Genomic DNA, 12,637 nt, shown 5'->3' with positions numbered 1-12,637 from the left:
GGTGTCAGACGACTTGACTGTCAAGGTCAGTGATGAAAGTCTCCTATCTGTATTTATATGGGGGGGGGCTTGTCTTTCATGGAAGCCCTCAGGCTTCAGCATTTTTTATTAATGGCAAAAGTCACCCTAAAAACACGCTTTGTTTTTATTTTATCACATTGCTATCTTAAACTTTCCTTGAAGGAGATCAAGGCAGCTTATGTGGAACTTTTCTCCTCACAACAGCCATATTGGGCAGAATGGCTGGAAGATGGCCCATTGTCATCAAATGTGCTTCATGGCTAAATGGGTTTCAGTAGAGCAAAGGGTTACCTCAGTCTCCTGGTCTTGTCTAGCTATTGCAGCACACTGGCTCAAATCCAGAAGCTTTTTCTGTAAGCTTCTGAAGTAGGTAGTGATCCTTTTGTTGGGGGGGGGGGGGACCCAGGTTCTGATTAGCTGGGAACATTTTTAAGCTTCGGCATAATTTTTGGCATACGTTCAACCAGGCTAAGACTCCAATCTAGCAAATCTCCTTATGAGCAGAGAAAGGGATGTGAACAAGAACTGTTGTACAAGCCTCCAGTTTCAGAAAGAGCTTGTTGTATGATTCTGCTGTTTTCAGAAAATAAGGGAGGGGAGTGGTTGAGTTTTTGTACACTGTATAACATGATCCTGATCTTGCCTGATGAAAAACTAAGGTTCATTCACCTGGACCAATGTCTCTGTCAATGATTACCCTGTACTTGGTTGCCCAACATAAAAAGTTGCAAATTAATTGCAGAGAGCAAAGTCTCATTTTTTACTGATCTGGGGCTTTGAATATCGACATGAGTTAGGTCTCAAGGAGAATTCGTGTGGAGCAGGGTGGAAATGGGCAGCCCCCTCCACTACTGAAAATATTGGGTTCTGAGGGACAAACAGCAGAGGTCCCACAATGCCCAATTTCCCCTACCTCCTGAAGGGACCTTTTTGCAACAGACCCAGAGTTGTCCAAAGCAGCAGCTCCTGAGCAGAAACTAGAGCAAAAATCATTTACAGCCCTTTGTAGGGGAAAACAGCTTTATCTTCATCAAGTGTGAAATACCACAACATAAGCACACCTAAACGTAGCATGGAGTGCTCTTGTTTGAAGACTCCAGCCAGCCATGCCCCTTCCCAAGATTCTTCATTCCCTTCCCCCCTCCCTGGTTTTCATTTTTTGGAGGGGGGGTGTTCCTCCCCCCATAGATAACCCCCCCAAAAAAAATGTTTAACTTCTGTGAACCTTGGGATTCTCTTTGTTTCCCAGAAGCCTTAAAAAGCCCTCTGCTGAGAATAATAGTAACAAAATATGTCACTTTTCTCATAGAGTGACGACCCAAAGCAACTTACATTATTAAAACCAATTAAGAACATTTGATAAAAATATAAAAACACAGTCACACAAATAAAAATGAGGATTTACAGATCCCATCCCCACTCAAAAAGGCCACAACGTCTCACTTCAAACTAAGGTCCAAAAACCCGTGAAAAGAGAAAGTCTTTGTCTGATGCTTTAAAACAGTTAAAGACAGTGTCAAACATCCCTCATAGAGTTTGCTATTAGAGGGAATGATTTCCTCATCCAATACACCTTATAGTTGGCTAAAATATTATTTCTATTCAGAATGAACCATCTTACCAAAGAACAATATTGGAGAGGGGCAGAGTTAATGTTACATGTGAGCTATGTATTTTTCCACACAAAGAGTTATCTACAGTTACAGGGGGAGAAGGCTCTGTGGTAGAGAATACACAACATCTTCACTCTCTGACACAGCCTGTTAAAAAGCTCCAGGAAAACAATTTCATCAAAAGCCATTTATAGATCACCAAAATGACCCTGACCACTTTGAACTAAGTTCACACTGGCATATGGGATTCAGTCACCCAGTTTAGATAAATTCCTTTGTAGCTCATTTGCAATTCCTTTTTGTTTTATACACCCTGAAAAATCTGGTCTCTTCAACAAACTTGGCTACCTACCTCACAGCTCCCCTGTAGCTCTATCATTTGCAAAATTAGAGGTCTGACTTTAACAGCAAATGGGATGCACAGAGTAGAAGTGCCCACCTTTTGCTTCTAGAATTGGACCTCCACCTCTTCTTTCTTGAGTGAGTGTGTTTACCACATGTGACACTGGGAGTTGCAAATCAAATTGCACGTTTGTATCTAAACTGCATACACAATTTCTTAGCCAGCAAGGTAAGCTTTCTAAATCAGGGTCAATAATGTTTAGAACAATCACATACCACCTCTCTACTGATGTTAGCTGTATTTTATTTATTAATCAATTTCTATGCTGTCTCCCTGAGCTAGTTGACCTTTCAAGGCAGCTTATAGAATGGGGGTTTAAACATAGATAAACTTTATTTGCATTAGCCAACGGCCATAACAACATAAAACAAGCAATATATACAAATAAAATATATACAAATAAAAAAAGACAGCAATGGCTAAAAAGGGCAATCAAATGGCCAAGATAGTTCAGATAGTGGCCCTTAATCTCATTGCACCCTCGATAAAGGAAGGATGGGGCTTAAATACTTTAAAATGCCATCTAGCTAACTGATAAATACAACAAACATGACAAAGTGAAGCTACCCATTTAAAAAGCACCGGCAGTTCACACAGAATCACTGGCATGTACAGCCCCTGGAACATGTGTACTCTGTATCCACGGGGCCTCTTTCAAAGGACTCACCCTGTACATTTGTTTAGAGTTCTCTCAAAGGCCAGGGGAAGGACTGAAACAATCGGATGAGATGCAGAATCACTGCAGAGTAGGAAGGGACCTCTAGGGTCATCTAGTCCAACCCCCTGCAATGCAGGGATGTCATCTAAAGCATACCATGACAGAAACAGCAATCTGGAAAACTAAAGGAAATAACTTTACACATTTTTGAGCCAAAGGCCATGAAAGCTGGAAATGTGGGGAGGACGGCTCATCTGGCGGTGAGGAGGGGCAGCTACCTCCCCACCCACCCCCAATGCCCTGAATCCTCTCCTTGAGTAACACCAATCAGCGCGGGTGTGGGAAGAGGTTTCACTTCTCGCACCGACTTGCCTCGCCTTATCTGTCCTCCTTTTGCTCCAGAGGGAGCCGCGCCAAGTCACGTGGCGCAGGACAGAGCAACTCCCCGCTTGGCGCCCTTCCACAAGATCGTGCCCTGCCCGGGGAGGCACTACCCTGGCGAGGATCCGACAAGGTACTGGGCACCTGCGGAGCAGCGAGAGAGAGGAGCTGGCGGCTGCAACTCCTCCGGGTCCTGAGCCATTCAACTCGCGGTGAGTGCAGAACCCACCGTCGCCTGGGCGCGCGGGGAAAGGCGGGGAGGATTTGCAGACGCCTGGAGGGGAAGGAAGATCCGCTCGCCGCGCTCCCCCAAACCTTTAGCGGGCGGAGCGGGAAGCGGCGACCTCCCAGCCGGGGTTGTTGCGCAGTTCCCATCAGCCGCAGCCAGCACGGCCACAGCGGCAGCGGGAAGCGAAGGCCCCGCTTCCAAGTGCAACTTCGATTGCAAGCGTGCGCAGGCAGGCGGGCTTCTTGCAGCGCGCAAGTGAGCAAACCGTTCGGTGCATGGAGTTTCAGCTCCAAGGAAGAAAAGAACTTGGTTAAAAGCCCGTGTCAGCTGAGTTTTACTCAGAGTAGATGCACTGAAATTAATCAAGCTAACTTAGTCATGTCAATTAATTTCAGTGGGCCTGCTCTGTGTAAAACAGAACTTTCCAAACTTTTCATATTGGCGACACACTTTTTAGACATGCATCGTTTTGCAGCACGGTAATTCAGTTTTATTAGCAATCCAGTGGGCTGCCTCCACCCTTTACCGGCCCCAGGAGGAGTGTGGGGAGCGTTTGAACGACACACCCGCACACTGTTGCTGACAATGCACTCATGTGTTGCAACACACAGTTTGGAAAGCTCTGATGTAAAACTTGGTCGACTACCAACCTTGAACTAGGACAGAATGGAGTTTTAATTTTCTCCTCAGCCATAAAGATTTCTGGATTATCTTCAGCCAGTTGCTAACGCTCATCCCAACCTACCTCACCAAGTTCAGAGGATTAAAAGTGTGTGTGTAAAAGAGGAAAGGAGGGATATAAAGGAGAGAGCTTCAATCAGAGGTTAAGGGCAAGAATTGCCCTAGGGGAAGTAGGGAAGCTGAGCTCCTCCTCCATTCGTTCTTACAGTTCCCAAACTTACTGGAAATGTCACTGATTCCCTTTCCTCAGGTTGCTGCCATGGCCTGCCTCACTGTCACCCCAAAAAGCTCACTAGCTGACTCACCCGTGTGGATTCGCGCCTCTGGCCTGGACCCTTCCCAGCTGGTAACCCTGCATGCATTGCTTACAGATGACATAGGAGAGAAGTTTCAATCCAGAGCCCACTTCCGGGCAAATCTGTCTGGGGAGGTGGACGTGAAGCAGGCGGCTGCTCTAGGCGGGGACTATGTAGGTGTTTGGCCCATGGGCCTCTTTTCCTCCCTGAAGCCAGAGAAAAAGTTCCGCAGGCTGATGAAACGCAACGTGACAGGCAGCCCTTTCCGCATCCAGGTCAGCCTCTTTGGCTCTGTGGTATTAGTTCCTTCACCCAACGCTGTACCACTGGCCACTTGCACTGTGGAGAGATGGTACGCAGCCCATGGAGTGGAACGTGTCCAGGTCAAAGAAGGCAAAGTTCGGGGTGCCCTTTTCTTGCCACCAGGTAAGAAAACTGATTTGTACTTTCTCTCCCCTCCCGGGTGATTCACTACAATGAGGAATGGCCTAGTGCAGTGCCAGCCCACCCCTGTTTCACAACTTGTGGTGAAATGGGAATGGGCTACCCTCGCTGCTGTATCCCACCCCACTTCCGCTGTTGTCAGAACATCCCCACCACCACCTGCCAAACCCTGCGAGAGCAGGCACATTCCTCAAGGCATTGCCCCTCGTCTTTCCTGCCTCAGGGGCAGAGAAGATGAACGGCAACACCACATTCCATAATGCCTCTCTCTCACTAGCGACAGGGGGGCATTCCACCAGCAGTGGGGCAGGCAGGGTGAGGCAGATGCTTCACACCGCCCCATCAGTGGGCCTGCTGTGGCCTAGTGGGCTCAGTAGATGGTCTGTGAGCACCTAATGCATAGATGAACCTATGTGGGCTGGGGCTTCATCGGTACCTGGATGAGAGAGTCCTATTATACATTATGGGTTATAAGAATAAAGAGAAGTGTCCCCCCCCCTCTCCTTTACCTCTTCACTTCATTTTCCTTCTTCCCACACATCTGTATGCAACTTTCCCATTTGTTTCTGAACCTTCCCTACAATCGTGCAGTCCTTCTCTTCCCTCATTGTGGGACACACATTGCTCACATGCCCAGGTTGCTTTTATTGTCCTCTCCAAGGTCACCCCCTTCCTCCATCCCACCCTGCATGGTCTCAGAGAGGCAGGCAGGCAGGGAGGTTCTTATTATAGACAATTACAAATACCTTCACTCATAGTTGCTCTCCCTTTTTCTTGGACTCTCTGCAGGGCCTGGGCCGTTTCCAGGGGTGATTGATCTATTTGGTGGGTCTGGAGGTCTCATTGAGTTTCGAGCCGTCCTACTGGCCAATAAAGGCTTTGCTGTTCTAGCTCTGGCTTTCTTTGGCTATGATGACCTCCCACAGACCCTGGAAGAAGTGGACCTGGAATATTTTGAGGAAGCATCCACACTACTCTTAAAACATCCCAAGGTGTGTCTGAGAGGGTATATTTTCTTCTATCTCATTACAAGGGCATTCTGTAGTGGGACAATAGAGATTAAAATAGATCAGGAGTGAGGAACGTTTTTGGCGGGCGAGCCACCTCACAATCATCTGACATCATAATGATGTTAAGTGACTTGTAGGTGTGTGGTCCCACCCACCTGTCAAAACTGACCCACGAGGGTGCAGGAGAAGCCTGGATCCCCACAAGGAATGCACTGTCAAAGTGGCACCAAACAGGGTTCTGGAATATATAGTGATATGCACTTGATCAGACAAAGGTAGACTAACACAGGCATCACTAGGTAGTTCCCAGGTTTTGTACAATACAGTAGGATCTCCCAAGCATCATTTTGTCTTTGTATGGAATTGATCTGGCTAAAAACGGACACGCCTAAGACAGTGCACACGCACACACACACATTTTGTGGGGGAATCTGACTGTGTATGGCAGAGGTGGGACACCTGTGGTCCTCCAGCTTGTTACCAGACTCGGTCTCCCATCAGCCAATGATCAGGTAGGACGTGAGCTGGAGCTCAGGTTAGATTGAAGGGGTAATTCCTCGCTAATTCCCCAGCCCTGCTGAAGAGGAAGCAATACATAGAAGGGGAAGGAGCTCCAGAGAGGAAGCTGCTCATTAGCCTGGCAGGAGATCTCTGCTGAGCAGGACTCAGTTGTGTATAAACCGTTTAGAAAGAGCTTGGCTGTAAGGAAGGGCACCACTAGATAATATTCCACTATATTCAATGCTGTGTGAAAGGGCCCTAGTGCAGAAGGAGCCAGTTAGAAAGGGTTACATGCAGTCTGATGTACGATCCAGCATTCGGCCATCTCAGTCTACTAACTCACCCTGCACCATGTGTAGAATCACTCTTCCTTCTGAACAAACCCATTTATAGCCTTCCTTCTTGCAAAACACTACTTGCATCTGCCTCTCATGCTGTTGATGAAATAGCTATGTGTGGTTCCCTCCCTCCTCCCCCCGCCAGGTCAGAGGCCCGGGCCTTGGAGTCGTTGGGCTGTCCAAAGGATCGGAAATCGCACTGGCCATGATTACCTTCTTAGACCAGATTGTGGCTGCTGTGTGCATCAATGGTGCCACAGGTATGAGAGGCGCATCACTTCGCTTTCGTGACGTCTATATCCCTGCCATCCCTTATGCTGTTGAGAAGGTTCTCATCACTGAAATGGGGACAATGTCCTCTTACCACGTCATGGAAGATCCTTTGGATGAAAGACATCACTCCTCTGCCATCCCTCTAGAGAAGGCCCAAGGGCCCGTGCTCTTTGTGGTGTCAGAAAGCGACCAAAGCCTAAACAGCAAGTTATTTGCTGAGGCGGCCATAGCCAGAGCAAAGCAGCATGGGAAAATGAACTGTGCTTTGCTGTCGTATCCGGGGGCTGGGCACCTCCTAGAACCCCCCGGTTCCCCGCTTTGCTACTGCTCTGCTTTCCGGAGTACTCTCTTGCCTAACCAATGGGGAGGTGAAGTGGAACTGCACGCCAAAGCCCAAGAGCACTCCTGGAAGGAGATCCAGAAATTCCTCGAGCTTCATCTTGGCCCGGTTGGAAAGAGCAATTTCTAATAGCGGAAGGAAGGAAAGCCAGCTCAGGTGACGTATTCTAGTTCTCCAGACTTGATCCAATGAATCCGCCCACACACGGAAGACCGTCAGAGTGAGAATATCCCTGTGACATGTTATTTCGAGAACACTCACCAGAAAGACAATTGCGTGGCCAGAAGCCTGTGACAGTGTTAGGCCTCTGCGAACTGCACCCAGTCCTTTTGCCTGTCTCATGCTTCTTTTTTTTTGGGGGGGGGTGATTGGGGCCACTTTGCTACACTTGCTCATCTGTCAAATGGGGACAATAATCCCCCCCCCCCCCGTTCTGTCTGATCTTAAGCACTTGGGTGAAAGGGACATTTCAAGCTCTGCAAAGCTAGCACATTAGAAATAAAATAAACCGCAACTACAAAACACAAAAGGTGATTGACAAGATCAAGGTGACAGGAAAAGGCACCAGATTCAAAAAAGCACTCACTTTTGACTACAAAGGAACAATGGGCACAGCACTTAACAGTGTGCTCCCAAATCTTCCTTCGCATCCCTGTCTTGAATTCAAGCTGGGCTGCAAAGGGTGGGGGGGGGGAATCATTTTTCTTCTTGTTGGTAGTTTCAAACTAAGCTACCTGTGTAAAGGAAGGAAGGAAGAACTGGGAGCGCACTCCAGACTATTTCGTTTGAAGTTTTGTCAGGTGATTGGCAGGTGGGCAATCGGTCCAAGTAGCCCATGAGAGTGGGCTGCCACTCCCCAAACTTCTGAGGGCAGTGAAACTACCAAAAGAGCCCCCTCTGCTGCTCGTAGCCATGCAAAGCAATCCTAACTATAAGAAGCTGGCTGAATTGGACAGCTAAGTAGATCATGGGTTTGGATTGGTCCCTAGGCATGTATGTGGGCACACTAGCATAACTGACAGGTTCCTTTAGCTACAACTAAGGTGTTAGTGACAGAAAAACCATTTGTCATGCTCCCATTGTGGCAGCCTCCTCAAAATTGTGCTGTATACAAAGAAACCAGCAAAGCTGAGGTTTCTCTTTCTGTCTGAAGTGTGTCTCTACATTTGCATACATACTTCTATTTTTATAGAATGTGAACATCTGGATTTGGATCACAGATCATGCACTGAGTTATATGACAGCACCTGAAGACACCTCTTAAAATTAAAAGAATCACAGTGGTTTTCTTAAACCGCTGAAATTATGTAAATAATAATTTATGTACAGTTATTGGGAAATCATTTAGAATGAATTGAAAAAAATGTTTAAAATTGTTTTCCCAAAAAAACCAGAGTCCTTTCTGTTGGGGATAATTCAGACTGAAATTCCCAGGTGTCAGAAAAGGTTATTTATGTGTGCAACAACTGCGGTCCATGTTTTGCTAGCCCCCAAATGGAAAACAAGCGAGGTCCCAACCAAAGAAGAATGGCAACTGAAGTTAACAGAATATGCACAATTTGCAGACTTTACATACAGAATAAGAGAACAAGAAGAACATATGTTTAAAGAAGATTGGAAAATGTTTATTGAATATGTGGAAAATAATTGTGTACGGCTGAAAACGCTGGCACCATTAAGGTAAAGTCAGCAGTGTAAATAAGTTTTGATGGATGTAATAATGGAAAACTGATTGGTAGTTTTTGTAAAATATGCAGGGATATAAGATGTGTAAAAGGAACTATGTAAAGAGAAGAGGGGAAGTCATTGGTATCTTAAGTATGTACACCCTTCTGCCATGTGGGGTGGCCCCATGGAAAAGCAGCTCTCACTTGGCTGTGTCCGAAGGAGATATAAGTTTGCCACACGGGCTCCTGTAGGTGCCAGCGTGCTCACTAGTGCTCACCAGTTGCAATTACATAATGCCTCAGCAATGGTACCAAATAGTATAGGAAATAGCCCTACTAGAAAAATTAACCAACAAACTGAAACTGACACCGGGACAAATAGAAGAAGACACCTTCACCCCGGTATGGCTCCCCTTTATCACATAAACAGCCCAACAAGACAACAACAAAAATCCACCAGCAGCATACAAATCAATATGGCTAACCTGAACCAAAACACCCACCCACCCCACTCACACATGAAAACAAAAACCGCCACAGCCAACCACAAATGAACAACCACACCCTAGGCCAACCCCAACCTCTCTCACCACCAGAGGAACACAAGCAAACAACAGAGAACCTGCACAAGCAACGCTGACACTAAACCCTACATATAGTAGGTAAAATAGAAACATCGCCACCTGACCCCAACCCCACCCATCTCTCCCCCCTCCACCTCTTTCCCCCTTTTCTTCCTAATGTCTCAACAAATGAAAATGATTTGTAAAAATGTTACATGGGGGAAAAAATATGAGAGAGAGATTGCAAACACTTTTGTAAATCAAGAAAATCTTTAATAAAAAAAAATCAAAATTACATAATGCCTCAGTAATCCCCTCAAAAATCAACAAGGCACAAGAGATTGTTTGCACTGACTCATCTTCCCCTACCTTAAACACACCCACCCTTAAACATGTGCACATTTCATTGGATGCCAGGATGTTCAGAACAGAGGTCAGGTTCAAAGAGCTTCCTTCCCTCTCTCTCTCTCTCTCTCTCTCTCTCTCTCTCTCTCTCTCTGCAAGCACGGTAGTGGCTGATGTAGGTACCTTTCCACTCTCCTCACCATTGATGGGAAGTGGAGGTTTGCTTGCATTTTTGTAACTGGTCCCATAGTACTTTCTCTAAATTCCAATTGTGCACACTGGTTCAGAAAGACGGGTCACCTCTGCTGAATAATAAAAAAAGTATCTACCAAGGCTCTGGCAAATTCTCTTCCCAATTAAGCACTACTTGTTTCAGTCAACCCACCCAAAAACAATTTCCAGCTCAGCCTTGCTCAGTAGAACCATTTCTGACCATTTTAGGAGCTTAGCAATACCAGAAAAGCCTGATAATTTTCAGAAGCCAGAACAAATCTGTGGCTACCTGTTGCACGCAAGGAGGAGGGACAAACAGCCAAGGCAGTAGCGAAAATGACTTGGCAAAGAGTAGCTACTGTCCGCATGTGTTGGCACTGTACAATGTACTGCCGCTATCTATGTGCAAATATCTGCTGCAGGCTACCAAGACTAGACTGTTAATTACATGGAGCCTTAAGGTGAACTATAGTAGATAAAGGAAGAACAAGGATAAACAAACCCCATGAAACCCCCCTCCTCTAGTGAGTGGCAAAGAGCAACACCCCATTTTTTAACATGCCACCTTTGGTGATCTTATTCATATTCATAACAACATGCAGCCTCTCTAAGTCTGAAGTCACAAGCGTATACATTTTGTGTGCACAGTCAAATGCGTTGACTGTACATGTGCCAATTTTGCCATGTGCAGCTACAAAATATTCCCAGTGTGGGTGATTAGCATGCCAGTGATGAACAAGCTTGCAAGAGAATTTGATTCTGATGGAACAGTGATGAATTAGGCTTCAGTCTTAATAAGATGCAGGGTTCCTTCTTTGAAGGCATACCATTTTCAGATTTAATTCAGTTTGCAGAGATTGCACAGTCTTTTCAAAGACGTACAAACAAATGGCTTCCCCCAGGGATGACTTGAATCTTAGGCAAGCATTAGCAACTGGAAAAAGTAAAGATGGAATGCAGAGCAGTGCTGATGAAGAGTGTCAGTGAATTATGGGATATAGGAAAGACGATACTGTATGGTGGATAAAGAGAAAATAAATCAAAGAGTGAGAATATGCAAGATTAAGTCCCACACTAAAAACACCCATAATGATGACATCTTCTGTTTAAAATGCAAGCAAGTCATTGGCAACAGGTTTTCTCCCCAGCCTCCACCTTATCTTTTCTGCAGATTAAATGGGGCAGCAGGGCTGTCATTTTGGTACCATTATATGGATGCTGTTTTGCATTTATACAGTTTTCATTTATTGTTTCAAATAAAGCTAAGAGCTGTGATTCCTGCATTGCAGGGAGTTGGACTAGACGACCCTCAGGGGCCCTTCCAAATCTTCAGTTCTTTGATTCTGTGACACCCAGGTTGCAGTCCTAATCCTGTTTACCAGAACCTCAGTCCCATTGAATTTAGTGGGACTTACACCCATAGGATTGTACTATTAATAGTTGTTGCCTAGCAACTACTGCTTTAATTTGTACTTTAAAGAGTTTTCATCCCCAGTCATATCTGAAGTATCAGGCATTTAACTGAGGCTTAGCATTTCCCTTTTTTGTCCACTAGATGCCCCTAGGGAGCTGATTTTTGCAGCAGCAATGCTGTTTGCTAGCTTTTCTTATGATCAAAAGGACAAAAGGACTTGGTGCTGACGTATTTGAAACATTCAGCTAAAAGGTTAAAAGGTAAAGGACCCCTGGATGGTTAAGTCCATTAAAAGGTGACTATGGGGTGTGGTGCTCATCTCACTTTCAGGCCGAGGGAGCTGGCATTTACTGCCCGGTCATGTGGCCAGCATGACTAAACCACTTCTGGTGCAACAGAGCGCACGAAAACACCATTTACCTTCCTGCTACAGCGGTACCTATTTATCTACTTGCACTGGTGTGCTTTCAAACTGCTAGGTTGGCAGGAGCTGGGGCAGAGCAACGGGAGCACACCGCATTGCGGGAATTCGAACCACCAACCTTCCGATCAGCGAACCCAAGAGGCTCAGTGGTTTAGAGTACAGAGCCACCTGCGCCCTTCCAAATTTGTTTTTCAAATAAAAGACAATCATCATGACAGTTTTGTTTTGTGGAACTGTGGTCTTTATCAAATAAATAATCACTAAAATAATGATTGCATCCAGTGCTATCTTTCTAGAAAAAGAGATGCTGGAACTCACCTTGCACACCTCCCTTGTTCTCTTAGAATGGCAATGGGGCATGTCTGGGAGGTGCTGGAACTGAGTTCTGGTGAGTTCCAGCTGAAAAAAAGCCCTGATTGCATCCTGATTGCAGCCCAGAGCACAGCCTGATGTACATGCACACAGAAAGCACTATAATCTCCCCCACAAAGCGTCAATTGTATATTCTCATGTCGCTTACAGAGGAAGAGTAATAATGGGTGAGGGAGCCCTAAAAGCCACAGTTGGGAAGTACCCTTGACTCTGGACAACGCGAGCTTCCATAAATGTGCCACCAAACTGCCCTGAATTCCCTGTTAAGCACACACTTTCATGTGTTGACCCTTTAATTGACTTTGGGAAGTGTCTTTGTGCAAAACTAGCATAACCCTGGAGGACCAGAACAGTATATTTCCAACCCAGATCCTTTGATAGCTTTGCAGAAATATGGAGAGGTTGCTCTTTTTAATGTGAAATTGTGTGACGAGCGATTGCATGCCATCAT

At 45.8% G+C, this 12,637-nt stretch overlaps 1 protein-coding gene across 2 annotated transcripts; it reads left to right on the top strand.

Annotated features, from left to right (window-relative positions):
- The first annotated feature begins 3,095 nt into the window (after positions 1-3,095).
- On the top strand, positions 3,096-9,713 carry LOC310704593 (acyl-coenzyme A amino acid N-acyltransferase 1-like). 2 transcript variants are annotated; one of them, XM_083498251.1, is made up of 4 exons: positions 3,096-3,288; positions 4,237-4,708; positions 5,516-5,718; positions 6,721-9,713. In XM_083498251.1, exons 2-4 carry the CDS (start codon positions 4,246-4,248, stop codon positions 7,315-7,317), a joined length of 1,263 nt encoding a protein of 420 aa, XP_083354377.1. In that variant the 5' UTR covers positions 3,096-3,288; positions 4,237-4,245; the 3' UTR covers positions 7,318-9,713. The 2 variants fall into 2 exon arrangements, with proteins under 2 accessions (XP_083354377.1, XP_083354376.1); XM_083498250.1 differs by lacking the exon at positions 3,096-3,288 and having other exon boundaries at positions 3,414-4,708.
- Positions 9,714-12,637: the final 2,924 nt, after the last annotated feature.

This window comes from Podarcis liolepis, assembly GCF_965112155.1.
Source record: "Podarcis liolepis genome assembly, chromosome: 1".
Classification (NCBI taxonomy): Eukaryota; Metazoa; Chordata; class Lepidosauria; order Squamata; family Lacertidae; genus Podarcis; species Podarcis liolepis.
This window is presented reverse-complemented; position numbering and strand designations above follow the sequence as displayed.

Bases quoted from the DNA above. Each gene is read 5' to 3' on its own strand.
- LOC310704593 (XM_083498250.1), top strand. From the start codon at position 4,213: ATGTCACTGATTCCCTTTCCTCAGGTTGCTGCCATGGCCTGCCTCACT. The intron at 4,709-5,515 runs GTAAGAAAACTG...GACTCTCTGCAG, and splicing joins TGCCCTTTTCTTGCCACCAG to GGCCTGGGCCGTTTCCAGGG. The intron at 5,719-6,720 runs GTGTGTCTGAGA...TCCCCCCGCCAG, and splicing joins TACTCTTAAAACATCCCAAG to GTCAGAGGCCCGGGCCTTGG.